This window comes from Kogia breviceps, chromosome X (genome assembly GCF_026419965.1).
Source record: "Kogia breviceps isolate mKogBre1 chromosome X, mKogBre1 haplotype 1, whole genome shotgun sequence".
NCBI classification, from domain to species: domain Eukaryota; kingdom Metazoa; phylum Chordata; class Mammalia; order Artiodactyla; family Physeteridae; genus Kogia; species Kogia breviceps.
The window spans coordinates 89,576,209-89,601,868 of record NC_081330.1 but is presented as its reverse complement, the minus strand read 5'-3'; the positions used below and the strand labels follow the sequence as shown (position 1 = coordinate 89,601,868).

The 25,660-nt window shown below is 43.9% G+C and overlaps 1 protein-coding gene across 2 annotated transcripts; it reads left to right on the top strand.

Moving 5' to 3' along the window:
- Positions 1–1,114: 1,114 nt before the first annotated feature.
- TSPYL2 (TSPY like 2) lies at positions 1,115–8,311 on the top strand. 2 transcript variants are annotated; one of them, XM_059051308.2, is made up of 7 exons: positions 1,115–2,090; positions 3,359–3,436; positions 3,564–3,675; positions 3,762–3,907; positions 4,036–4,133; positions 4,462–5,303; positions 7,597–8,311. In XM_059051308.2, the coding sequence occupies exons 1-7, from the start codon at positions 1,281–1,283 to the stop codon at positions 7,764–7,766; spliced, it is 2,256 nt and encodes a 751-aa protein (XP_058907291.1). In that variant the 5' UTR covers positions 1,115–1,280; the 3' UTR covers positions 7,767–8,311. The 2 variants fall into 2 exon arrangements, with proteins under 2 accessions (XP_058907291.1, XP_058907292.1); XM_059051309.2 differs by having other exon boundaries at positions 1,138–1,460; positions 3,326–3,436.
- Positions 8,312–25,660: the final 17,349 nt, after the last annotated feature.

Genomic DNA, 25,660 nt, shown 5'->3' with positions numbered 1-25,660 from the left:
TTCTGTTTTTGAGAGATCCAGTCATGTTGCCGTATGTAGACCTAATTCATTCTAGTGGTCCATCTTATACATGTATCACATTTTTCATATTCATTCCCCTGGGTGATGGGTCTCTAGGTTGCCTCCAATCCTCTGCTACCACAACAAGCCTGCAATGGGCAGTTTCCTACATGTCTTTTAAGGGACTCCTTATTTAGAGGAGAGGAAACAAGCTCAGAGAGAGGCAGTGGTTTGGTTAGGGTTTAAGTGAGGAGCAGATCCTTGAAACGAATCCCACACCTAAGCCAGAACCCCACCACCGCGCCTCACGAGAGACCATCCAGCTGGCTCCCCAAAATCTAAAATAGAATTAAAAACAGCATACACTGAGGAAGTGGAAATTAAAGGATGGGAAGGAGAAGTATGGAGTCGATGAACAGATAGAAAGTCCTAGAAAGATCTAGCAGATGAACTGAATCACAATCATTTTCATGACGCAGAGGAAGTTACTTTTTTTGGTGCGATTATTATTGCTAGAGCTATTTTGCAGAAATGGGAAACGCCACGTCAAAACCTGGCCCCAAACCAAAGACCCTCGATTTCTAAACCCCAGGCTCCTTGAGTGCCCCCTGAGGCGCGAGGAGCCGCCTCCGAGTTCGCCGCCGCAGGGGCGAAAGCCAGGGCTGGGGCACGGGCAGATTTAAGAAGTGCGTAGTTGCTGACGGGGAGGGGAGAGGAGGGGGAGAACGACAGCGAGGCTCTCGAGTCTATCTGAGCACATCCTGCTCACTGCTTGCGCTTGTTTTTTGTTTTGCGTTTGGGTCTTCAGAACCACTGGTACTTCTCCCATTGGATAAGACGTCGGCAGGGTGAGGTACAGGGTCTTCTTCCCTTCAGCTCTCCCCGAGGCCAATCGTCCTGCACCGTCTCTAAGGTCGCTAAGGGATGTGGCCCGGTGATTGGCGGGCCCAAGGGGAGCCAATGGGAGAGTGATGAGGTGCGGTGTTGGCAAGCAGATTGCGTGCGAGCGGGCGGGGGGCGGGGGGCCGCGAGAGCAGCCGCGGCGGCTGGCAGCCAATGGAGAGGCGGGATGGCCGCTGGCGTCAGCGAGGGGGCGGGGTCTGGCGCTTGGCGCGGAGGGAGTAGGGCAGGCGCTGTGGGAGGGAGCGCCAGAGCGAGGCTGAGAGCAGAGCTGGTCGCGTGAGGCGGCGCGGCTCTGCTTCAGGTGTGACAGGCAGCGGCGGCCCGGCTGAGAGCGAAGGGGCGAGCGCGAGCCCCTGAGCTGTGCGAACGCGGTCACCATGGACGGCCCGGATGAGGGGCCTCCGGCCAAGGCCCGCCGCCTCAGTAGCTCCGAGTCCCCTCAGAGCGAGCTGCCGCCGCCGCCGCCGCCGCCGCCGCCGCCGCCACCTCTCTTGCGCCTGCCCCTGCCTCCACCTCAGCAGCGCCCAAGGCTCCGGGAGGAAACCGAGGCGGCACAGGTGCTGGCTGACATGAGGGGGGTGGGACTGGGCCCCGCTCTGCCCCCGCCGCCGCCCTATGTCATTCTGGAGGAGGGGGGGATCCGCGCGTACTTCACCTTGGGGGCTGGGGGTCCCGGCTGGGAGCCCGCGATCGAGTCAGGTTACGGGGGGGCGCCCCCTCCCACGGAGAGCCTGGAAACGCTTTCTCCCTCGGAGGTTTCTGGGGGAAGCCTGGAGATTGACTTCCAGGTGACGGAGCCCAGCAGCTTTGCGGGAGAGAAGGCCCTAGAAACCTGTAGCGCAGGGGGGCGGGGGTACCAGAGGTTAGCCGGCCCAAGGGGGAGGGAAGAGACCGTCATCATCGTGGAAGACGACGACGAGGATGAAAAGGAAAGTGTGAGGAAGAGGAGGAGGAGGAGGAAGAGGAAGCCCAGGAAGGTGAAGAGGGAAAGCCGAGAGAAGAACGCCGAGAAGATAGAGTGCATCCTTCAGGCGCTGGAAAACATTCAGCTGGACCTGGAGGCGGTGAATATCAAGGCGGGCAAGGCCTTCCTCCGTCTCAAGCGCAAGTTCATCCAGATGCGAAGACCCTTCCTGGAGCGCAGAGATCTCATCATCCAGCATATCCCAGGCTTCTGGGTCAAAGCAGTATCCTTGTCATCTATATTCATGGGCCAGGAGCCCATGACCAGAAATGGGGGGCGGTGGGGGAGGGAGGGACAGGCTGGGTGAAAGGGTGTGGGGGCGGGCCCCTATTGGAAGAATGACGAGGTCTGGTGGAGGAGGGATGGAAGGAGTGTGGCAAAACATCAGAGAAGCTGGACTGGAGATGGTGAAGGGGGGAGGGGGCACACAGCATAAAAATTGGACCACAGATGGGAATGGGGGAGAGGAGGAGCATAGCATAAAAGAAAATGGATCACAGACGGTGAAAGGGGGAGGATAGTAGAGGGGCACACGGCAGAAAAAATGGACCAGAGATGGTGAAAGGAGGAGGGGAGGGTCACACAGAAGATGAACTGACTCAGAGACAGTGAAGAGGGAGGAGAAGGGCACACAGCAGAGAAATGGCCCAGAAAGGGTGCCCAAGTCACACATCGCTGTGCAAGCCTAGGTCTCTACTTAGATACTAGGCAGACCCCAATCCTGGCTGGAGAGGAGGGGGCTAGAAAGGGGCTGGAGCCCTGAAGGATCAGGAGAAGGAGTACCTAGGAATGGAGAGAAAGGAGTTAAATGAAGGAAGGGGAAAAATGACAAGAATTCACTATTGGTAATAAGCTTATCTCTAGGGGACCATGCAACATGTTAGGAACACATGGATTTAACATCCTAATAGAATTATATGGACACAGACCCTTGGCACTCTCATACAAAGTATCACATGATCACAAGCCCTCAGTACCCAGGCACAGTATTATGTGGCCACAGGTCCTCAGTTCACAGACCATAGCATCTCCTGGACACAAACCCTCAGACTCAGATACACAACATCATGTGGACACAGACCCATAACACCCAAATATATATAACATCGTGTGATGACAGGCCCTCAGCAACCAGATATAGCATCATTTGCCCATGGGCCTTCAGCCCCCAGACACACAATGTCTTGTGAACACAAGCCCTCAGCACCCAGAGACACAACATCACTTGGACATAGACTCCCAGCGCCCAAACACACGGCAAATATGAACCATGGCAAGGCCACTTAATACAGAGGTGTGACATTTTATAAACATAGGCTCTTACCACACAGTATCATGGGAATAAAAGTATGGGTCATGTCCCATTGACCACAAAAGGAATTCTCCTGCTCCAGCCTCTCTTTTGTTCTGCCCTGCCTAGCCCTGACTGGCCTTCCTTCCCTCCTTCTCATTGAACAGTCACTCCTTGACCTAAACTGCTCCCTCCATCAGTTCCTCAACCACCCCAAAATTTCAATCTTGATCAACCAACGCGATGAAGACATTTTCCGCTACTTGACCAATCTGCAGGTCAGGCCAAAGAGATATCTTTTCTACCAGGACCGGGCAAGGAATCTGGTCCTTGGAGGTGAGGGGAGGTTGGGTGGGAGGGGTCACAGTGTGGTGGGAATTCCACCATTACCCCCACCCTGAGCAGGTACAGGATCTCAGACATATCTCCATGGGCTACAAAATGAAGCTGTACTTCCAGACAAACCCCTACTTCACAAATATGGTGATTGTCAAGGAGTTCCAGCGCAACCGCTCAGGTAAGAGGCAGTCCCGGAGCAAATTCATGCCCCCCGCCCCATCTATCCTTGTCCAGCGCCCTCTCCATAGCCTCCTTCCCCACCAGGCCGGCTGGTGTCTCACTCCACCCCAATTCGCTGGCACCGGGGCCAGGAACCTCAGGCCCACAGGCACAGGAACCAGGATGCCAGCCACAGCTTCTTCAGCTGGTTCTCAAACCATAGCCTCCCAGAGGCCGACAGGATTGCTGAGGTGGGGCCCCTCCTGGCATTGCCAGGGAAGGCCTTGCTAGCTTGCCCCTGGGTGCGTGGGGTATTGGGAGTAGGCTCTGTGACTTGTACTCATAGCTCTGTTCTCCCTTCCTCCGTCTCTTTCAACAGATTATCAAGAATGACCTGTGGGTTAACCCCGTGCGTTACTACATGATGGGAGAAGGGGGCTACAGGGCAAGCAGAAAGAAGCAAGAAAAGGAAGAAAGGTGATGGTGGGGGTTGGTGGCTGAGAGGTGGTTTGTTAGGGGTGGGGCAAAGACTAGGCTAGTGTCACACTGTATTTGTAGAGCCAAAAGGGACCTTTGAGATAATCCAGTCCACTGTGTTTTACAAGTGGGGAGTGATGCCCAGAAATGGGGTGTGATCAGCCTGAGGTTATGTAGTCAGGGGCAGAAATGGGACTCTCCCCACCTAGCCTCGTCCCTGGGAACCCCTGTAGCCTATTGCCTCCCCAGTTACTTACCACCTTTCAGTGTCTGCTCTGGGTACACCACCTCCCACCAACCCTATACTCAACCCCAGGCTTCCCTACAGTAAAAACAGGGATGAATATGAGGTGGTGATCGTGGAAGACTCCGATGACTATCACATCATGGAAGACATTACTGGAGAGACCTCAGACAGTGATGGTATCACCGACAATGAGACCATTCATGACATCAAGATCTCTGACTTCATGGAGACCACTGACTGCTTCGAGACCACTGACAACGAGATAACTGACATCAGCGAGAGCCTCTGTGACAGTGAGTGCCCTGACCACAATGAGAGCATTGACAGTGAGACCACTGACAATGAGAGCCCCGATGACAATGAAACCACTGATAACAATGAGAGTGCTGATGACAACGAGACCACTGACAACAATGAGAGTACCGATGACAACAATGAGAATCCTGATGACAACAATGAGAACCCCGATGACAACAGTGAGAACCCTGAAGACAACAACACTGATGACAATGAAGAGAACCCTGATGACAACGAAGAGAACACTGATGATAACGATGAGAACGCTGATGGTGACGAGAACCCCAATGGTGATGATGAGAACCCCAAAGGTGGCAACCACAGCAGCAACGGCAGCAACCAGGACAGCAGCGACAGTGACAATGGAGACAATGACGGCAGTGATATTGAAGATAATGATGGCAACGAAGGTGACAATGAAGGTAGTGATGATGATGGCAATGAAGGTGACAATGAAGGCAGCGATGATGACGACAGAGACATTGAAGACTATGAGAATGACCTTGAAGACTTTGACAAGGATCACCATAACAGCACCAACCAGGATGACTATGAGGACGAGGTAGAGAACATCTCCGTAGAAGAATCATCAGTGGAGGAAGAAGAGGAGGAGGGCAGTGAGGAAGGTGAGCTAGACCCTCACCTCTTGTCTTACCTCCTTTCTCTTCTCTCAGAGAAAATCTGCCCATGGTCAGAGTATCAAGGCATGAGCATAATCTGCTCTTGTAGAGAAAAGAAAAAAGCATTGAGTAATTTTTAAACAGAGCAAGGTCAGGGAACATTTAGCTCACAAATGTAACAAAACCAAAACAAATTTCAATTCTTGGTGATGGGTACATGAGTTGTAACAGAGCACAAGACAAATGAAGCAGAGAGAAGAGATAGGAGGCAGTGGGTGACATACTAAGTAAGACATGTTCTCACACAGAGAGAGGGAAAAAATGGCAAACATATTGCAATTCAGCACACTCTGTACCCAGCCCTGGCCTTCTGGGAACTCCCAGGCTTGTTTGGGGAGCTGGGGGTGAAGTGAACACTGTGCTCAGTGAGTCCAAAGGAGGGAGGAGCTAATTCTATCTCCAGAATCAAGAAGGAGAGAACTAGAGAAAAGAAGTGACATTTGAATTGGAGGCTGCCTTCACATTAAGGAGCATTATGGGGCATTCTTGGTAGAAGGAATCACATGAAAAAGAACCTGGAAGGGTGAAAATGCATGGTATGTTGGGCAGGGTTTCCCAAATTGTCATCTGAGGACCCTTCACTGGTTCCAAAAGCTGCTCACAAAAAGGTTCAGTGGTCAAATATGTTGGGGAAATACTGCATACAATAATATCCTTATGTAGAGTCACATGTACGTTGGCACCTTAAAGGCTCTGATAAGTCCTGCTCTAAGAAACCTATTTAAACATTGTGGAAGTCAACATTTCCCAAACATCTTGATCACAAAGGCCATTGTTCACTGTCCACCAAAGAATACATTTTGGGAAATGCTGAAGAAGGGTTGCATATGGGGGGTTGAGGGAGAAGGTGGTATTTAAGGTGACTGCTAGGTTTGCTTCTGGCCTGGATGACTGGCCAAAGGGGGCACCATTTCCTGGGATGGGGAAGGGTGTGGTGGTGGGATTGATGGGATGCAGGGAGGAACATGGAGTTGGGAGGGCTTGTTGGACATAAGGTACGGGTGGCTTAGAGACAGGTGGTTGGTGATATGCCTGGGAAGTCAGAAATTGTAAAGAAAGGAGATAAGCCAGAGCAGAATCCTACCTCTGGATTCTGGGGCCAGTTAACGTTAATTGGGTCCAATTAACATTAATGAAGTATATACTATGTGCCAGGCACTATTCTAAATGGTTTTCTTGCTTTGACTAATTTAATCCTCACAGCAACTCTTATGAGGTAGGTACTACTAATCCTCCTTTTATAGATGGGGAAACAGGCTCTGAGAGGGTAGAGTTGGGAGAAGCACTAGGTCATGGAACATTCTAAGAAGGAGGGAATTGTCACCGGTGTCCAGTGCTCCTGAAAGGTCAAGTAAAATGAGGACTGGGATGTGTCCATTGGGTGGGGGCTGAATAGATCATCTGTGACCTTGGAAAGAGTAGTTTCAATGGATTGGTGGGGGTAGAGCCAGACCACAGTAGGAATGGGGAGGGAATGAACAGGGTTTAAGGCAGTAGAGTCAAACCTTGGCTAGGAAGGGGATGGCAGAAGGCAGACAAGGGATATGTTTGAGCCTGGCTGTAGGCAGGCAGATGGAGGAGAGGCAGCCCCCTGGGGTAGGTGGAAGGTGCAGGAAGACCAACCATTCCTGGGGGTTTTGGCCATGGGATTCCTGGCAAACTTCCATTGAGGGCACTGAGGAAGTAGGAAGTGAATGAGCAAGTAGACACAATCTAGACATATTTCTAGGTAGGGAAACGGAGGGAATTGCCAGCCCCATCGCCTCCTACTTGGTGGCATCTCTTCTTTCAGAGAAGGGGAGGCAGAATTATCTGTACAACCCTAGGGTGGGAGCCGGGGTGGGGAATTGGGCGGAAGAAGACAGGCCTATTTGGATCAGACTGGGGAGAAAGAGAGAGGGAGCTGCCTCTGGATGAACAGAAGTTTTATTCAGCTGAGGTGAGAGCTCAGGAAGAGACACACATTGCGTACAGGGAGTGAAAAAGCTACTTTCAGAGATGTATCAATTTTGATAGGACAGAGGCATCCCACTCTGCCCCTTCTTGCTTCCCTCTCACTCGCCCTTATTTTCTGGACTTGAGTTCACACGGACTTGGCTGCTTGTTCCAGAGGCTTCTGGTGAATGGTCCTGCCCTCAAAAGCCCTGACTATGGGCTCTGTTCCCTGTTAAGAGTGACATCTACCTGTCCACCTAACCATCCTCCTCCATTTCCCCCTCCATCTCTCTCCCCTGTACAGGCAGTGAGCAAGAAGGTGAGGACAGTGATGATGAGGAAGAAAGCGAGGAGGAGGAAGGAATCGAAGAAGACTCAGAAGGAGGGGCAGACTCAGAAGACTCCGACATGGAGGAGGTGCTTCAGGTCCCAAACCCTTGGGCCAACCCGGGGAAGAGGGGCAAAACGGGATAAATGTCTTACCCTTGCAGGGGCTGCCTCTCTATATCCCTCTCCCCCTGCCCCATTTGCCCTCCCTATCAGCTAGGGCCAAGCGGCCCCATATTGCACTTCTGGGGGATGACTGACTTCGTACACGGGTTTAAAGTTTATTTTTATGGTTTAGTAATTGCAGAGTTCTTATTTTGGGGGGAGGGAAAGGGGGATTCCCCCTTCCTTTTGGCCCTCCTTTCCCGCAGGCTTCTGTGTGCTGCTAAACGTATTTATTGTGATGCCTTGGTCAGGGCCCCTCTATCCCCCTCCTCGTGCTGTGTGGAGTGGACACCCTTGATCCCAAAGCGGGGAGGGCCGCTGTGGCCTTGGGGGCCTCTGCCGCCACCCTGTTCTCCCGTCTCTCTCTCCCTCCGTCCCTCGGCCTTCCCCGCTGTGCCCGCTAGCCCGCCTCGGTGTCTATGCAAGGCCGCTTCGCCATTGCGGTATTCTGGTCCCCCTCCCCCAGAAGTCCCGCCTCGTTCCCTGTGAACCCTGGTAATCCTAATAAAATTCTGAGCAAATTCAAAGTGCTGCTTCGAGTCTTTTGTCCCACCCGGTGCGCGGTCCCCAGCAGCCAGTCTCCATCCCCACAGGCCCGCAAGTACCCGCCTAGTCCACGCAGTGGCCTGCAAGATGGTAGTTGCTGGGGGTGGGGGTGGCTGGCTGGGGGCGAGCTCCCCGGGACCGCAGAAATGTTGCGTCAGGCCAATGCGGACCATCCTGGCCAATGGCAGGGCGAGGCCGAGGAAGCCCCTCCCTCTCCGGGCGGCCGCAGCCGACCCAGGCAGGTAGCAAACAGCATCCCACGCCTTCCCCTCCGCGCACGCGCACAGGAACGCCCTGGGCCCTAGAACATCCATTTATTCAGTGATTCATCTTCTTATTTATCGTGCGTCAAACCTTTCCTCGGGCCTAGTATGAGCTGAGTGTGGGGGAGCCAGAGGAATCCATTTTTCTTGTTCGCATGTAGTAAAATTAAAATGATATCGGTCGGGACTTCACAATCCAATAATGCCGGAGTGCTCTCTCGTCTTAGGAGGGGGGTGCAGGATCCCTGGAGCTGGACCTGGGAGAGAAGGCAAGAAAAGACAGCCCAGACTGGGGAGTTTGCATAGAGATAAAAGAAAAGCAAAGGAAAATTACTATGTAGCTGTGTGACCGGGGGTGGAGGGGTGGTCGGGAGTTGGGCGTCTGAAAGACAGGCCCAGTGGCTTTAAATTTTGGATACAGTAACTTTATTTCCACGGACACCAGAAAAACCTCCCAGATTCTTTCTGGATCATAACGATAATTTACAGAGACATCCAGGTATGTCTTCTGTAATATACCTCCCGAACTTTCCATCCAACGCCCTTACTTTGCTGGAAGTCTTCAGACTCGGTCAGATTTGCGTTTTACAGAATGCCCTCTGCTGGCTGCCCGGAGCATGGATTGGAGGGAGGGAGAGCAGTGAGGAAGCTGACGCTATACCTAAGGTGAGAGTGGCGTGATGGGGGCAATATGGAAGGTTTTTAAAATAAATTTTTTCTTTTAGAAATTTTAGATTTACAGAATTATCTCAAAGATAATACAGAGACTGTCTGTATACCCTACAGCCAGTTTCCCCTATTGTTAACATCTTACATTAGTATGATACATCTGTCACAACTGATGAACAAATATCAATACATTATTATTAACTAAATTCCATATTTTGTTCAGATTTCCTTAGTTTTTACCAAATTTCCTTTTTCTGTTCCAGGATGTCATCCAGGACACAACATTACATTTAATCATCATGTTGCCATAGACGTCTCTTGGCTGTGACAGTTTCTCACACTTTTCTTGTTTTTGATGACCTGGAGTCATCAACATTTGAGGACTACTAGTCAGGTATTTTGCAGAGTGTCCCTCAACTGGGATTTGTCTGATGTTTTCCTCATGATTAGACTGGGATTATGGGTTTGGGAAAGGAAGACCACAGAAATAAAGTACTATTCTCTTCATATCCTATCAAGGGTACATGCTATTGATATGCCTTATCACTGTTGATGTTAACTTGATCACCTGGCTTAGGTAGTATATGTCAGGTTTCTCCACTATAAAATTACTCCATTCCCCCACCTTCCATACTGTACTCTTTGGAAGGAAGCCACGAAGTGTAGCCTGTGCTTAGGGAGTGGGGAGTTATCCTCCAACTCCTCGAGGGGGAAGTATCTACATAAATTAATTGGAATTCTCCTGTATGAGAAATGTGTGTATTCTGTGATTTTAAGATGCTGGAATCAACAGGCTTTAGATATAGGAAGAGAGGGATTGAGAGAAGTCAGGGATGACTGCCAGGTTGCTGTGGGACCTCCTCTGTGAAATAGTTGGAATACCAGATCTTGGACATACTCCAGATTCTGATAAATATTTTGGGGAGAGCATGGAAGCTTGGATGCCTCTGGTTCTAACCTGGGACCACAACTGTCAGAAGTGGATAGAGGAGACTCCGGCTCAGAAAGGAGAACATGTTGCCCCAGGGCCAGAGCTGAGAGTGCAGGATGCTGAGCCAAGGCATCTTGTGCAGAGGGAAGAGACACCTATCTGCAGTATCTGGAGCCAGTTCCAATGAGCATGTGATGAAGTGGAGGGGCAGGGGAAGCAGGAGGGGCAAAGGACCTGGAGTGGGCCAGGAAGAGGCCAGCCTGGCAAGAGGATCCCAGTCAGTTCAAGAGGGAGACGGCCTGGGTATCCTTGCCTCAATATACTCTGGCTCACAACGTGACTTCCTCACCCTCTATAGAGGGTCTCAGTTTTCCCATCTGCAAATAGGCTAATCATGCTGGGGGATCAGCCCAGGAGAAGCAACCAGCCTAAGATCCCAAGATGGAGTCTAGCCTTGAAGCAGACCTCTGAAGCCTGGCCTTCATCATGCTCTTACCTGATTTCTCTCTGTTTCTCTAATCAAATCCCTAGCCCCTCATCCTGGCATTTGAGGCCCCTCTTCACCCAACCTGTTAGAGAGGGCCTCTGACTTCAGGGACACTGTTAGGACCCAATTATGGGATTCTAATATAGCTGGCCAGGATGCTCATGTCCTGGACTGACGCATGGGAGGAGAAGATGTTCTTTGCCTAGGGTGACATCTTTTCCCTGTGCCCTCACTCCTCAGTGTGTGGTGTGGCTTCAGGTCCTGCCTAGTCTGGTCCTCCAAAAGGGAAGACTCTTCTAGAAGGTCTTTAAGGTCACATCCAACTCCAAAATACAGTCTTTGCTGAAGACCAGTGAAGACAGGTCCTTTTGCTGGGACCCCAAACAGAAACCAGGAGGAGAAAGAGGAGTCATAGGCCCAATGTGCCCCAGGGCCTTTCCCGTGCTGAAGCTACTTGTCTTTGTATCCTTCACAACTCACCCAACTCCCCTGGAGCAGCGGGCCCTCCTTCTGAGGGTAAGGTTCCAAGGACTTCCTGGGGCCAGACCTTAAAAGTGCCACCCACTTCTGTGAATGAAAGCAGATTGGCAGGGACAAAACTAGATTCAGGAAACTAGATCCCTCTTTCTTTGGTGATCAAAAAGGCCATCAGTGGCTCCCTCAGTTGAGGGTGTGGAGGATCCTGTTTTTCATTAGGAAGCATCCTATTTTTCATTCAGTAAACATTACTGAACACCTGCTGTGTGCCTGATAGAAACTCGGTGATAGGACTACAACTAGGAAACATGAATAGACCAAGTCTTTGTCCCCCTGGAGCCCAGAGTTGAAGACAAGTGTTCTTAATATTTTTGGTGTGCCATGGACCTATTTGGTGATCTGGTGAAGCCTATGCATCTTTTCTCAGAAAACAATATCTTTTGAATGCATAAAATAAAATACCTAGAGCCACAAAATATTGACTATGTTGAAAAATAGTTACTAAAATATGGAAAAGCAAATATGTTATAGTAATATATATGATCCTTGTGAGATCTAATGGAAAGTCTAATGACAATCATGATTTTGAGATAGAGATGAGATTACATGATATTTCAAGAAATGTACATCTATAATATATGAAAATCTGTGATTTAGTGACAATCACAGGTTCTATCACTATTATACTATGGTGAGTTACATTCTTTACTGAAATGTTGCTAAATTTCAATTAGAGGAGAGTGAAAACAAAGATGTAATTTTTTTCCCATCCAAATTCATGGACCCCTCTAAACCCTGTCTCTGGACTGGATTGGAGGGAGATCTGTGAACCCAAATTAAGAAACCCTGGTAATAGGAAGGGCCTTCCTGTATCTCCTTTCTTCTTAAACTCCTTTCGTTTGGAGGACAGAAGCCTGGGTTTTATACTGGGTCTTATTGCTGTGTGGCCTCACGCCAAACAGTTTGCCTTTCTGGGCCATAGTTCCCTAAGTCTGAAACACGGCAAAGGCAAGAATTGGGAGGGGAGACCTTAATTACTTATGCTCCAGGCAATTAGTTTATGTTCTCTCATTGAATCCTCCATTGAATGAATGGCATTTTCAGGAAAGATTTTTTAAATTATCTTCCCATTTCACAGATGGTTAAACTGAGGCTCCAAGCGAGGTTGTCACTCGACCAATGTCTTAGTAAGTAGCAGGGGCTGGTGGGTGACTGGCCAGACCCCTATAACCACCTCATCCTCCAGGGATAAAACTAGGAACTACGTTCACTTTGGGCGAGAGAAACCTAGCTCAGAAATGCCTGCAGGTGGGGGTAAGCTATGGGAAACTGGGGACAGAGTCGTGTCTCTTAGCGGAGCGGTGGCTTACGCAAGGTGGCTTACGGAGAATAAGACGTCAAGAAACCGCGCGCCTCCGACTGTCCTGTGACTCGCGCCAGGCCTCACTTTGGGGTTCGCGCTTGCGTGCTCCCAACTAACCTCCCGAAGACCTGTCGAATGGACTAGCAAAAAGCGATGAAGATCCTCCTCCTGGCCAATCCTATTAAAGGGTGGGCTTGGCTTATAAACCAATCAAAGATCACCCCAAAGGGGCGGGTTTTCTTCGGCCTGGATCCTGGCTTGGGGGGTAAAAATAAAGTGTGTCCATCTCCAGCCAATCCCAGGGAAGACAGGAGGGCACTCCTCCAATGGGAGTCTGGAGCCGTCGGTAGCGGTGGCGGCCTGCGACCCCGCTAGCGCTCCAGCAAGCCGGAGGGACGCGTCCAGTGCATTCGCGAGATCCAGCTGCCGGTTCCTGGAATCTACTCGCGCGAGGCAGCGGCTGCACCGACGGCCCAAGGTTCCCGGTGAGACGCTGTAAAGACAGGGGGTGGAGGACGCGGGGGGAAAGACGCCGGGCTGGAGCGCGTGAGGGATGGGACCTGGGCGAGCTTTTACCTGGGCGGCCTCTCAACCCTAGGTCAGCGGGTTGCGGAGTATCGTGCGGGTAGCAAGGGGAGGGCGAGTGCTCCTGCGGCCCCCAGACAGCAATCAGGTGAGTACCCTGCGGAGCCCACCGCCCACGCCCACCCTCCGCGCTCCCCCCATTCCTGTCTCTTGGGAAACGGTGTACTGTGCAGGTCTGCAGCTCACGTGATCGTCTGCCTGCGTTGTCTGTAAGTCTCCGTCTGTCTCTCACTCTCTGCCCACCCCTCTCCCCCTTCCTCTGTCTCTATCTCCATCTTTCTGTCTGTTTGTCTCTATCTTTCTGTCTGGCTCCCTCTCTGAGACATAGTAGACCACCCAGACCTATAAGGCTGAATCCTGACCCAACTAGTTAAAACTAACCGTAAGACCTTGAGCCTCACCCAGCTGAGCCACAGTTTTCCCATCTGTCAAATGGGAGTCTAATAATCTCCGCCTGAGACAATACGGTGCATCACTTTGCCCAGCGCCTGGCCCCTTGAAAAGTTTCAATAAATAATGACAGTTATGATTGAAAAGAATATAGTCTCTCTTGGCCTTTGGCTTTATTTTTCTCCTTGTCTGTCTCTGAGCCTCCCCCCGATTCTTCTTTCTGAATGCTTCTGTCTTTCTCTGTTATTGCTTTTCCTCTTTCTGCCTCTTTCCCATCCCTAAACAGGTTAGAGGTGCATTGTTTATAGCAATGAGCTTGGCCTGAGAGTGCCTATGAGCTTAGTCTGGGGTTCTTGTCTGTTCTGGGGGTAAAAAAATGGAGCTGGCCTTAGGCTGCTTCTGGCCTCATTGAGGAGACAACCTTCATTGTTCCCCACCCTACTGTGTTACACAGGTGAGACCCCCCCCCAGGGTGGGGTGCAGCTTAGATGAAAAAGTGGATCAGGCTCTTATCCTGTATCATGTTAGTCTCCACAAGATCAGAGACCAAGGGTCACCTAGTTACATTCCCATACAGCCCTGGAATTGACCAGGCCTCTGGAACTCACCTTCAGTCATCAGCAAAATCCCCTTCATTCTCTCCCTGGTTTCTGAATAGTCCCATTGTTTTCTTGCCATGCCTCAGTGGTTCTCCTTTTGAACACAACACTCCATTTTTATGATGTATGTTTTGAAACATCTCTTTCACTGTTCTGAATTGAAGTGCATAGATAATAGAATCTGTCTACACACATAATTCCCCCCCAAACCAATATAATGTCTAATTCAATATAAGGGAGAAGTAAAGGCAAAATAATTTATAATAAAACAATATGTATTTCAATATGTAAAGGCTGGGATATAATTCCACTAGAAGACATAATGAAATGGTCCTGCACATAAGATGCTTGTACCTGGGAGTGTGACAGCTACACTGTGACTCAGAAACCATGGATAAGGTGATGCGATTTTCCTAGATGATGAACAATTCTTCATAAGGTTCTAAACAAAACAAAGTGCAATCTTCCCTCAATTTATGTGGTTGTTAAATTACTGTAAAAGTCATTATATGTTAAAATCCATGATCTGGCTCCCATAACCTCTCTGACCTTATCTCCTACCACTCTCCCCATTTGCTCCCTCTCTTTCACCCATCCTGACCTCCTCTAGGCTACTTGAACATATTAGGCACACATCCACCTCAGGGGCTTGTACTAGGCCATCCCTTGTACCTAGAATGATTCCCCCCCACCAATATCCACGAAGCTCATGCTCTCACCTCCTTTAGGCCTCTACTCAGATGTCACTTTCTCAATGAGGCCTACCCTGACCATCCTGTTTAAAATTGCAACTCTCCCCTAGCACATACCCTGATCTATTTTTTCCATAGTACTCATCACCCTCTTACATAATATATCTTACATCTTTATTATGTTTGTTGTTTATTGTTTGACTCTCCCACTAGATTGTAAACTCCAGAAGGGCAGAGATGGTTGTCTTTTTTGTGCCTTGATGTATCCCTATTACCTAAAACAGTGCTTGGACACAGTAGGCTCTCTCAATAAATGTTGTTGAGTGAATGAATGAACACGTTTTTCACCTACGTGATTGTCTGGTGGAACATTCTAAAGTCATATGGGATGCAGTACGATTCTTTGCTGTGTGGAGCTGTCTTGTGCAGTGCAGAATGCTGAGCATCCCTGGTCAATGCCCACTAAGTGTCACTCTAATCTCCAATTATTGTGACAGTCAAAAATGTCTCCGAAACACCCCTTGACTGTCTATTCAATCCCCCACTGAGAACTACTGCTTGAATAGAAGCCTGGCTTTCCCCTGAGTACTCTGCTCCCCCAGCAGCCTCCTCATACCCTTCCTGCCAGGAGGCCAGGACATGGGGGTAGGTGTCCTCACTCTATATGTCCTTCCCAGACATTTTCTCTCCCTCCTCCTTAAACACTCTGGTTTTTTAGAATTAAAATTTTTTATTTTTAATAATTTCAGACTTTTAAAAAGTTATAAAAATAGTACAAAGAATTCCCATATATCCTTCACTTACATTCCCCAAATGTTAAGAAATTATACAACTACAGTTCAATTATCAAAATTAGGAAATTAACATTGGTATAATACTCTTAATGAAAGTACAGAACCTATTTGAATTTCATCAGTTTTTCCACTAATATAATTTTCTATTCTAGGATCTAATTCAGGATCCCACATTGTGTCTAGTTGTCATATCTCCTTAGGCACTTTTAATCTGGGACAGTTCTTTAGTCTTTCTTTGTCTTTCATGACTTTGATACTTTTGAAGAGTCCTGGCCAGCTATTTTATAGAACTTGGGTTTGTCTGATGTTTCCTTGTGATTACAGTTAAGTTATGTAATTTTGGCAGGAATACTACAGAAGAGATGTGTCTTCAGTGCTTTATATCAGGAGGCACATGATGTCAGTTTATCCCAATACTGGTTTTGTTCACATTGACTATTTGTTTAAGTTAGTGTCTCCAGGTTTCTCCATTGTAGTTACTCTTTTTCCTTTGTAATTAATAAGTAATTTGTAGAGAGATACATTAAGATTATATAAATATCAACCATTTTGTTTTAAATCTCAAATCATCAGACTATACCATCACCTACCTGTGTGTTATAGTCAGGTACAGACATACACACATACCTGCCCCGGTCATGCCTCATTCTTAGAAGGATTTAGCTATTAGCTCACCGTCACTCTATAACACTACTCCAGTGCTACTTCTTGGTGATTTTAATATCCTCGTAGATGACCCTTCCAGTGGTCTTGTCTCTCAGTTCTGTCTGCTCTTCTACAGTGCTCTTGCCTTTCAGCCCCACCTCAGCCACGCACTCCAATAGTCTTACCCTCCTTATCAGTACCTGGGACTGTATCTCCTCCATAATCTCAGTTTCAGGCATCCTGCTCTCCAACCAGTACTTATCCTTCTAGCTCACTCCCTCTAGCACCCCAATTCCACCAATCCTTCAATGCCACTGGAACTGAACGTTTTCACTACCCTTTACTTCCTCCATGTTCCCATGTCCTTCCTTTAATCAGCTTAGATTCCGTGGTCCATCATAATAATCATTCCCTTGCATACATCCTCACTTCCCTTGCCCTCTGTCACTTTAGCATACTTATCAGGCAAAACCCCAGCCCTGCTTAAATCCAACTCTGCCAGCTCCACTGCACTTCCTTAGGCCATTCACTGTCCTACCCTTCTAGATAATTATTTCATACCTTCTCTCTCCTCAAATCTCCAACACCTCCTCTCCCATCCTAGGCTCAGGCTGCATACTTGACTGAAAATTTTAAACCATCAAAAGGAAACCTCCTCTGATTCCCACTACCACATCCAACCACCAAGCAGCATCTGTACTCACATACTCTGCCTTCTTTTCTGTTATTATGGAAAAACTGTCCCTGCTGTCATCAAAATCCTGTCCTTCCACTTTGGCACTAGATCCCATCCTCTTACCTACTTGAGTACATTGCTTCAGCAATATCCCCCTCTCTCCTCTACCTCAATTTACCCCCTCTCTACAAGGTCATTCCCATTAGCACACAGACATCCTGTTATTGCTTCCATCTTTTTGTTACAGCTTTATTGAGATATATTTCACACACCATAAAATTCACCCTTTAAAAGGGTACTTATTCAGTGGTCTTTAGTATATTCACAGTGTTGTGCAGCCATCACCACAATCAATTTTAGAATATTTTTATTCCCCGCTAAAAGAAACTTCATACTCATTAGCAGTTACTCCCCATGACTCCCCTCCCCACACCCGTAGGCAGCCACTAACACACTTTCTGTCTCTATTGATTTGTCTAGTCTAGAATAAATTGGATCATACAATATATTGGCCTTTATAAGTGGCTTCTTCCACTTAGCATACTGGTTTTGAGGTCCATCCCTGTTGTTGCATGTGGCATTTGCTTTTATTGCCAAATAATATTCCATTGTGTGAATATGCTACATTTTGTTTATTCATTAGTCAGTTGATAGATATTTCAGTTGTTTTCACGTTTGGCTATTTTAAATAATGTTGCTCAGGACATTTGTGTACAAGTTTTTGTGTGAATGTATGTTTTCTTTCCTCTTGGGTAGATACCTAGGAGTGGGATTGCTTGGTCATATGGCAACTCTATGTTTAACTTTTTGAGGAACTACCAAACTGTTTACAAAAGTGGCTGCACCATTTTACATTCACACCAGCAATGTCTGAGGGTTTCAATTTCTCCATATCCTCACCAACACTTCTTATTGTCTGTCTTTTTTATTATAGCCATCCTAATGGGTATGAAGTGGTGTCTCATTGTGGTTTTTATTTGCATTTCCCTAATAATTAATGATGTTGAACATCTTTTCATGTGTTTATTGGCTATTTGTATATCTTTTTTGGAGAAATGTCTATTAAAATCCTTAGCCCTTTTAAAATTAGATTATTTGTCTTTTTATTGTTAGATTGTAAGAATTCTTTATATATTTTAGATACAAGTCTCTTAGCAGATATATGAATTGCACATCTTTCCTTTCATTTTGTGGGTTATTTTTTCACTTTTTTTTAAGTTGTTTTTTTTTTGATGTGAACCATTTTTAAAGTCTTTATTGAATTTGTTACAATATTGCTTCTGTTTTATTTATTTATTTGGTTTTTTGGCCACGAGGCACGTGGGATCTTAGCTCCCCGACCAGGGATCTAACCCGCAACCCCTGCATTGGAAGACGAAGTTTTAACCACTGGACCACCAGGGAAGTCCCTGTTTTTTCCACTTTCCTGGTGGTGTCCTTTGATGCACAAAAGTTTTTAATTTTGATGAAGTGTAATTTATCTGTTTTTTTCTTTTATCATTTGAGCTTTTTGTGTCATATGCAAGAAACCACTCCATAAATCAAGGTCACAAAGATTTATTCCTTTTTCTTCCAGGAATTGCATGGTTTTAGCTCTTAAATTTAGGCCAGTGATCCATTTTGAGTTATTTTTTGTGCATGCTGTGAGGTAGGGCGTCCAAATTTCATTCTTCTACTTGTGGATATCTAGTTGTCCCAGCACCTTTTGTTGAAAAGAGTATTCTTTCCCTCATTGAATTGTGTTGACAACCTTGTGAAAAATCAGTTCACCATAAATCATGAATGTAACAGTTAATTTTTGGACTCTCACTTCTGTTCCATTAATCGATATGTTTGTCACTATGCCAGACCACACTGTCTTGATTAAATTAACTGTGTAGTAAATTTTGAAATCAGGAAATGGGATTCCTCCAACTTTGTAATTCTTTTTCAAGATTGTTTTGACTGTTCTAAGTCCTTTTCATTTCCATATGAGTTTTAGGATCATCTTGTCAATTTCTGCAGACAATCAGCTGAAATTTTTATAGGGATTGTGTTGAATCTATATATCAATTTGGGAAGTATTGCCATTTAACAACATTAAGTCATCTGATCCATGATCATGGGAAATCTTTCCATTTAGATCTTCTTTCTTTCAGAAGTGTTTTGTAGTTTTCAGCGTACAAGTCTTGCACTTATTTTGTTAAATTTATTCCTAGGTATTTTATTATTTTTGCTACTATTATAAATGGAGTTGTTTTCTTACTTTCACTTGCTGATTGTTAAGTGCTAGTGTGTAGAAATACAGTTGATTTCTGTTTATTGATTTCTGTCCTGTCACATTTCTGAACTTGTTTATTAGTTCAAATAGTTTTTAGTGGATTCCTTAGGATTTTCTATGTATAAAATCATGTCATCTACAAATAGAGACAGTTTTACTTTTATTTTCCAATTTGGATGCCTTGTATTTATTTTTCTTGACCAGTTACCCTGGCTAGACCTACAGTATTGACTAGAAGTAATGAGCACAGACATCCTTGCCTTGTTCCTGATCTTAGGAGGAAAGTATTGAGTCTTTCTCCATTAAGCATGTTGTTAGCTGTGGGTTTTACATAGATACCCTTTATCAAATTGAGGAAGTTCCCTTCTACTCCTAGTTCTCTGAGTGTTTTTACTATGAATGGGTGTTGGATTTTGTCAAATGCTTTGTCTGCATCTACTGAGGTGATCATGTGGAGTTTATGTTTGTTCTATTAATATGGTATATTACATTGATGAATTTTCAGGTAGTAAACTAACTTTGCATTCCTGAAATAAATCCTAATTGGTCATGTTATATAATACTTTTTATATGTTGCTGGACTTGGTTTGCTAGTATTTTGTTGAGGATTTTTACATCTATATTCATAAGGGATATTGGTCTGTAGTTTTCTTGTGATGTCTTTGATTTTGGTATCAGGATAATACAGGTTGTATAAAATGAATTGGGAAGTGTTTCCTCTTATATTTTTTGGAAGAGTTTGTGAAGGATTGATACTTGCTTTGTGTATGTCTTATGTCTTTTCTGTTTCTTTGTTCTTCAATTCCTCTCTTCTTATGTATCAAGTAGATATTTTCTAGTATAATTTTTAAATTTCCTTGTTGACTATATTTTTTGAGTTAAGTTCTTAGTGGTTGCCCTGGGGATTGCAACTAACATCTTAACTTGAGAAAATCTACTTTGGGTTAATTCTAGCTTAATTTCAATAGTATATAAAACCTTTGCTCTAATATATCTCTGTTCCCTCTCCCTTCCTTCATAGTATTACTATCATACAAATTACCTCTTTATACATTATAAGCCTGCCAACGCAGTTTTATTATTATTGCTTTATGTAGTTATCTTTTAAAACAGATAGGAGAATAAAAGTGTTACAAACCAAAATACTTTCTTTCATAATACCTGTGTAGTTACCTTCAAGTTACCATTTAGTGTCCTTTAATTTCAGCCTGAAATTAGTATTTCTTGTAGGATAGGTCTACTAGCAACAAATTCTTTCAGTTTTTCTTTATCTTAACTTTTCTTTCATGTTTGAAGGACAGTTTAGCTGGATAAAGAAGTCTCCATCTCTTTCTTTCAACATTTTGAAGATATCATTACACTGTCTTCTGGCCCCCATGGTTTCTGATGATAAATCAGCTGTTAATCTTATTGAGGATCGCTTATATTCAATAAGTCGTCTTTCTCTTGCTACATTCAAGATTTTCTTGTCTTTGACTTTCATCAGTTTATTCTACTTGAGCTTCTTGAATGTATAGATTAATATCTTTCATCAAATTTGTGATGTTTTGCCCCCTTTCTCATCCTCTTGTCCTTCCAAGATTCCCACTGTGTATATGTTGGTACACTTGATGGTGTCCCACAGGTGTGTGAGGCTGTTTCTTTTTTTTTTTTTTTCATTCTTTCTTCTTTCTGCTTTTAAGAAATGGATAATTTCTACTTGACCTATCATCAAATTTACCTTTTCTCTCTTCTGACAGCTCAAATATGTTGGTGAGCCCCTCTAAGTGAAATTTTTATTTCAGTTATTATAACTTTCAACTCCAGATTTTCTATTTGATTTTTTAAAATGATTTCTATCTCTTTATTGATATTCTCTATTTGGTGAGACATTGTTCTCACACTTTCCTTCAATTCTTTAGATATTGTTTCCTTTAGTTCTTCAAAAATATTTATAATAGCTAGTATAAAGTCTTCGTCTATTAAGTCCCAAACATTGGCCCCTTCAGGGACATGTTCTTTTGGCTGCTTTTTCCCCTGTATATGTAACATACTTTACTGTTTCTTTGTATGTCTCATAATTTCTTGTTAAAAATTGGACATTTTAGATATTCTACTCTAACAACTCTAGTATCAGACTCTTCCACCCTCAAGGTTTGTTGTTCTGGTGTGTGTGTGTGTATGTTATGTGGTTGTTGTTATTGTTATTTTTCTTGTTGTCATTTATTTGTTTGGCAACTTTTCTTGACTAATTCTGTGGATTCTATATTCCCTGCATTATGTGGCCTCTGAGTTCTCTGCTAACTTTTTTTTAAAAAAAGATCTTGTTTTTATTTTTAAGGCTGGATTCCTAGGGGTCACATCTGGTAAGTATAATTTGATGGTCAGCCAGTGATTGGTCAGATGTCCTTAAATACCTTGTCTATATGTCTTCTACCCTCTGCCAAGGGGATCTGTGTGAGAAGGCATGCCTTCAAACTTCAGCCAGATTATAGGGCAGCCTGAGTTCTCACTTTCGGCTTGCACAGTGCCTCACAGTCAGCCAAAAGTAATGACTTGGGCCCTCTCCTTTTCTAGCTCTTTCTTGTGCACAGCCCTTTAGATTCCCAGGAATATGTCAGAACTTTTCAGAGTTCTCTATAGTTGTCTCCTTCTCCAGGATTTCCTTTTAAATTCCTGACCAAGACATCTCTCTGTTTTCTGGAATTTATTTAGCTTTTGGCTACTGAACCAGTAAGCTGGAGAGGGATGGAGGATGGGAATAGCCACAAGTTAAAATGTCACACACACAAAAGGCACAGAACCTGCTGTCTTGCCAAGATTCAGTCGTTTCTCTTGGATCAATGATTTTCACTTCATTCTATGCCTTTGTTAATTGCCAGAGTTTTGAACTGATTGATTTTAGTTTGTTTGCCCTTATTTTCATTGTCTTAGAGGGATAGCTGGCTCACCAAAGTCCTCACTTTGCCATTCCATTGATCTCCAGTTGCTCCCATCTTTAAAAAATGTAAAACTCTCTTCATCCCACGTCCCCTTGCAAATATGACTTTATTTCTCTATTCCTCTAACAACAAAACTCTTCAAAAGAGTTGTCATTCTTCACTTCCTCCTACTCTTCTCCCATTCCCTGTTTGTTCATATAAAATATCTTACACATATAATAAAAGAATATATACATTATATACATAAGTTATAGATATAATAATAATGAAAACCCAGGAACTCCAACCCTGCCCAAGAACAGCATTAATGATAGCATCTATCCCTGTGTCATTTTCAGTCCCATTTCCCACCCCTCCTGCCAGAAATTACCACTCTCCTAAGTCTTGTGTTTAACATTCCTGTGCTCTTTTTGATTTTTTTTCATATTTGTGGATATGCTTAACCAATACATTGTAGTTTTGGCTTGGTTGTGAGCTCTGTAAAAAATAGTATCATACTGTATGTGGTTTTCTGTGACTTACTTTTTTCATTCATTATCATGTTTCCAAGATTCATCTGTTTTGCATGTAGCTGTAGCTTGTTCATTCTCAATGCCATATGATATTTCATTGGGTGACCTTAAATTATTCATCCATCTACCTGTTGAGGGACATTTGGGCCATTTCTACCTTTTTGCTCTTATAAAAAGTGCTATTATGAACATTCTTGTACATGTCTCCTTGTATACATGGACACCCATTTTTCTAAGGTATATACCTATATATGGAATTGCTGGTTAATAAGACATGTAAACATTCAGCTTGACGGGATTATGCCAAAGTGTATTTTAAACTCTTGGTACCAATTTACACACCTTTCAGCAATTTGTAGGAGGTCCCACTGATTCACATACACCTTATTAATACTTGATATTGTGCCAATTTTAAATTTTTGTCATTATAGTGAGTCTTTGTGGACTTAATTAGCATTTTTCAAATTACTAATATAATTGAGCATCTTTCCATGTTTATTGGCCACACATGTTTCTTATTCTGTGCAATGACTGTTAATACCTTTTGCCCATTTTAAAAATTGATATTTTTATCATTTTTATTGATTTACAGAAGTTATTTAATTATTTGGATACTCATCATTTGTCAGTTATATGTGAATATCTTCTCTCAGTTTGTGGCCTTTTTTTTTCTTTATGGTGTCTTTGCATGAGCAGAAATTCCTAATTTTAAATGAGTTGAACAATTCAGTTTTTTCTCTGTAGCCAGCACTTTTTGTGTGTTGTCTTCCCTAACCTATGGTCATGAAGATATTCTTTATTTTCTTCTAATAAAAGTTTAAAGGTTTACCTTTAACTTTTAAGTCCTTAATCTAACTGAAATTGATTTTTGTGTAGTGTAAGTTATGAGATAGGAACCCAGTTGTGTTATTTTCCCCACAGATAGCCTAATGATCTGAAGTGCCACTTCTTTCGTACGTCAAAGTTTCACATCTGTGTAGATCTGTTTCTGGGATCTCTGCTATTGGCCAACTTTTTGCCCCTGAATCAGTACCACACTACCTTTAATTACTTTAGCTTCGTAAAGAATCTTGATATTTGATAGAGCAAAATCTTCCCATCCTATTTTTCTTCAGGAGTATCATATATTCTTGGCCCTTTTTTATTTCAACCATATTTCAGAATAAGCTTGTCATGTTCTACAAAAATATTGGAATTGGAATAAATCTGTAGATCAGTTTGAAGAGAATTGATATGTTTATGATGTTGAGTCTTCTTAGCTATAAACATGATGTATCCTTTCATTTTAAATAAATTATTGAATGTCTTTCGGTAGAACTTTATAATTTTCTGTATAAGGTCTTGCATATCTTGTGTTAGATTTTTTTCCTTGGTATTTATGGCTTTTACTGCTATTATTAATGAAATCTTGTTATTTAATGTGTTTTATCTCTTTTGCAGGTATATAGAAATGAAGTTATTTTTTATATTGTTATTATAGCTATTCACCTTGCTAAACTTTCATTACCTTTATGCAAACCTTTAATTTTAGAATAATTTTAGTTATAGAAAAGTAAATAGAGACAGTATGGAGAGTTCCTGTATTCTTTTCACTGTGATATTTTTGTCAAAAGTAAGAAAACAACATTGGTATATTACTATTAACTAAACTTCAGACTTTATATAGATGTATCAGTTTTCCCACTAACGTCCTCTTTCTGTTCTAGGAGCCAATTCCAACTACCACATTGCATTTAAGTTGTCATGTCTTTTTAGTGTCTTCTGGTCTTTGACATTTTCTTAGTCTCCTTGTTTTTTATAAGCTTAACAGTTTTGAGATGTACTATAGAATGTCCCTCAGTTTGGATTTGTCTGAAGTTTTCCTCATAATTAGACTGGGGTTGTTCTTGGAAAGAATACCACAGAGTTGAAGTGCCCTTTTCATCACATCATATCAGGGGTATGTGATATCCCTATGACATCCCTGGTGATGTTGACCTTCACCACTTAGTTAAGGTAGTGTTTGCCAGGTTTTTCCACTGTAAAGTTGGTATTTTTTTCCCTTTTCATTCTCTGTTCTTTGAAAAGAATCTAGCCCACCCTCAAGAAGGGAAGGAATTAAGCTTCACCTCTGGAAGGGGTTGTAATTACATATATTATTTGGAATTCTTCTGTAAAAAAAGATTTGTTTCTTCTCCTTTATTTACTTACTTATTTACTCATTTACTTGTTTATATCAGTATGAACTCATGCCATATTTGTTTAATAATTTGAGATATAAATCCAATACTGTTATTTGTCTTGTGGCTCAAATTGTTCCAGCTTTGGCCACCAGGGGCTCTTTTAGGTTGGCTTCTGTGTCCCGTTGACATGGCCCCATCCTTTTGTTTTTAGGTACTCCTTGCTTGTCAGCAATACAAGATACTCCCTACTCATCTTTTATCTTCCTGCCCCAGTCCCAACCCCAGAATCGACCATTTCTCAAGGAACCCTGCTTCCTTTTAAGTTGTCTATATATTCTTTTGTGTTTTCTATGTTGACAACCATATCAGCTATTAATAATGACAGTTTTGTTTTTTCCTTTCCAATCTTTATGCTTTTAATTTATTTTTCTTGTTTTACTGAGATGGCCAGGACCTCCAGTACAGTGATGAATAGAAAAGATGCAGTGGGCATCCTTGTCTTGTTGGATATTTTAGAGGAAACACCACTAACTTTTCTCTAGTAAAAATGATATTTGCTGTAGATTTCTACAGGTTTTATCAGATTAAGCAAGTTCCTCCATGCTAAGAAGTTTTTGTTATTGTTTTTAAATCATGAAAGGGTGTTGAATTTTTTATCAGATACATTTTCTGTTTCTTAGGATGATTATGGTTTTTTCCCCCCAATAATCTGATGATGCGGTAAATGACATTTATAGATTTTGCTTATGTTAGACTACCTTTGCATTTCTGGTATAAACATAACTTGGTCATGATCTTTTCCTTTTTCTACAATACTAGATTCAGTTTGCTAATATTTTGTTTAGGATTTCTGTATCTGTGTCCGTAAATTGGTCTTTAATTTTCCTTTCTCATGCTATCCTTA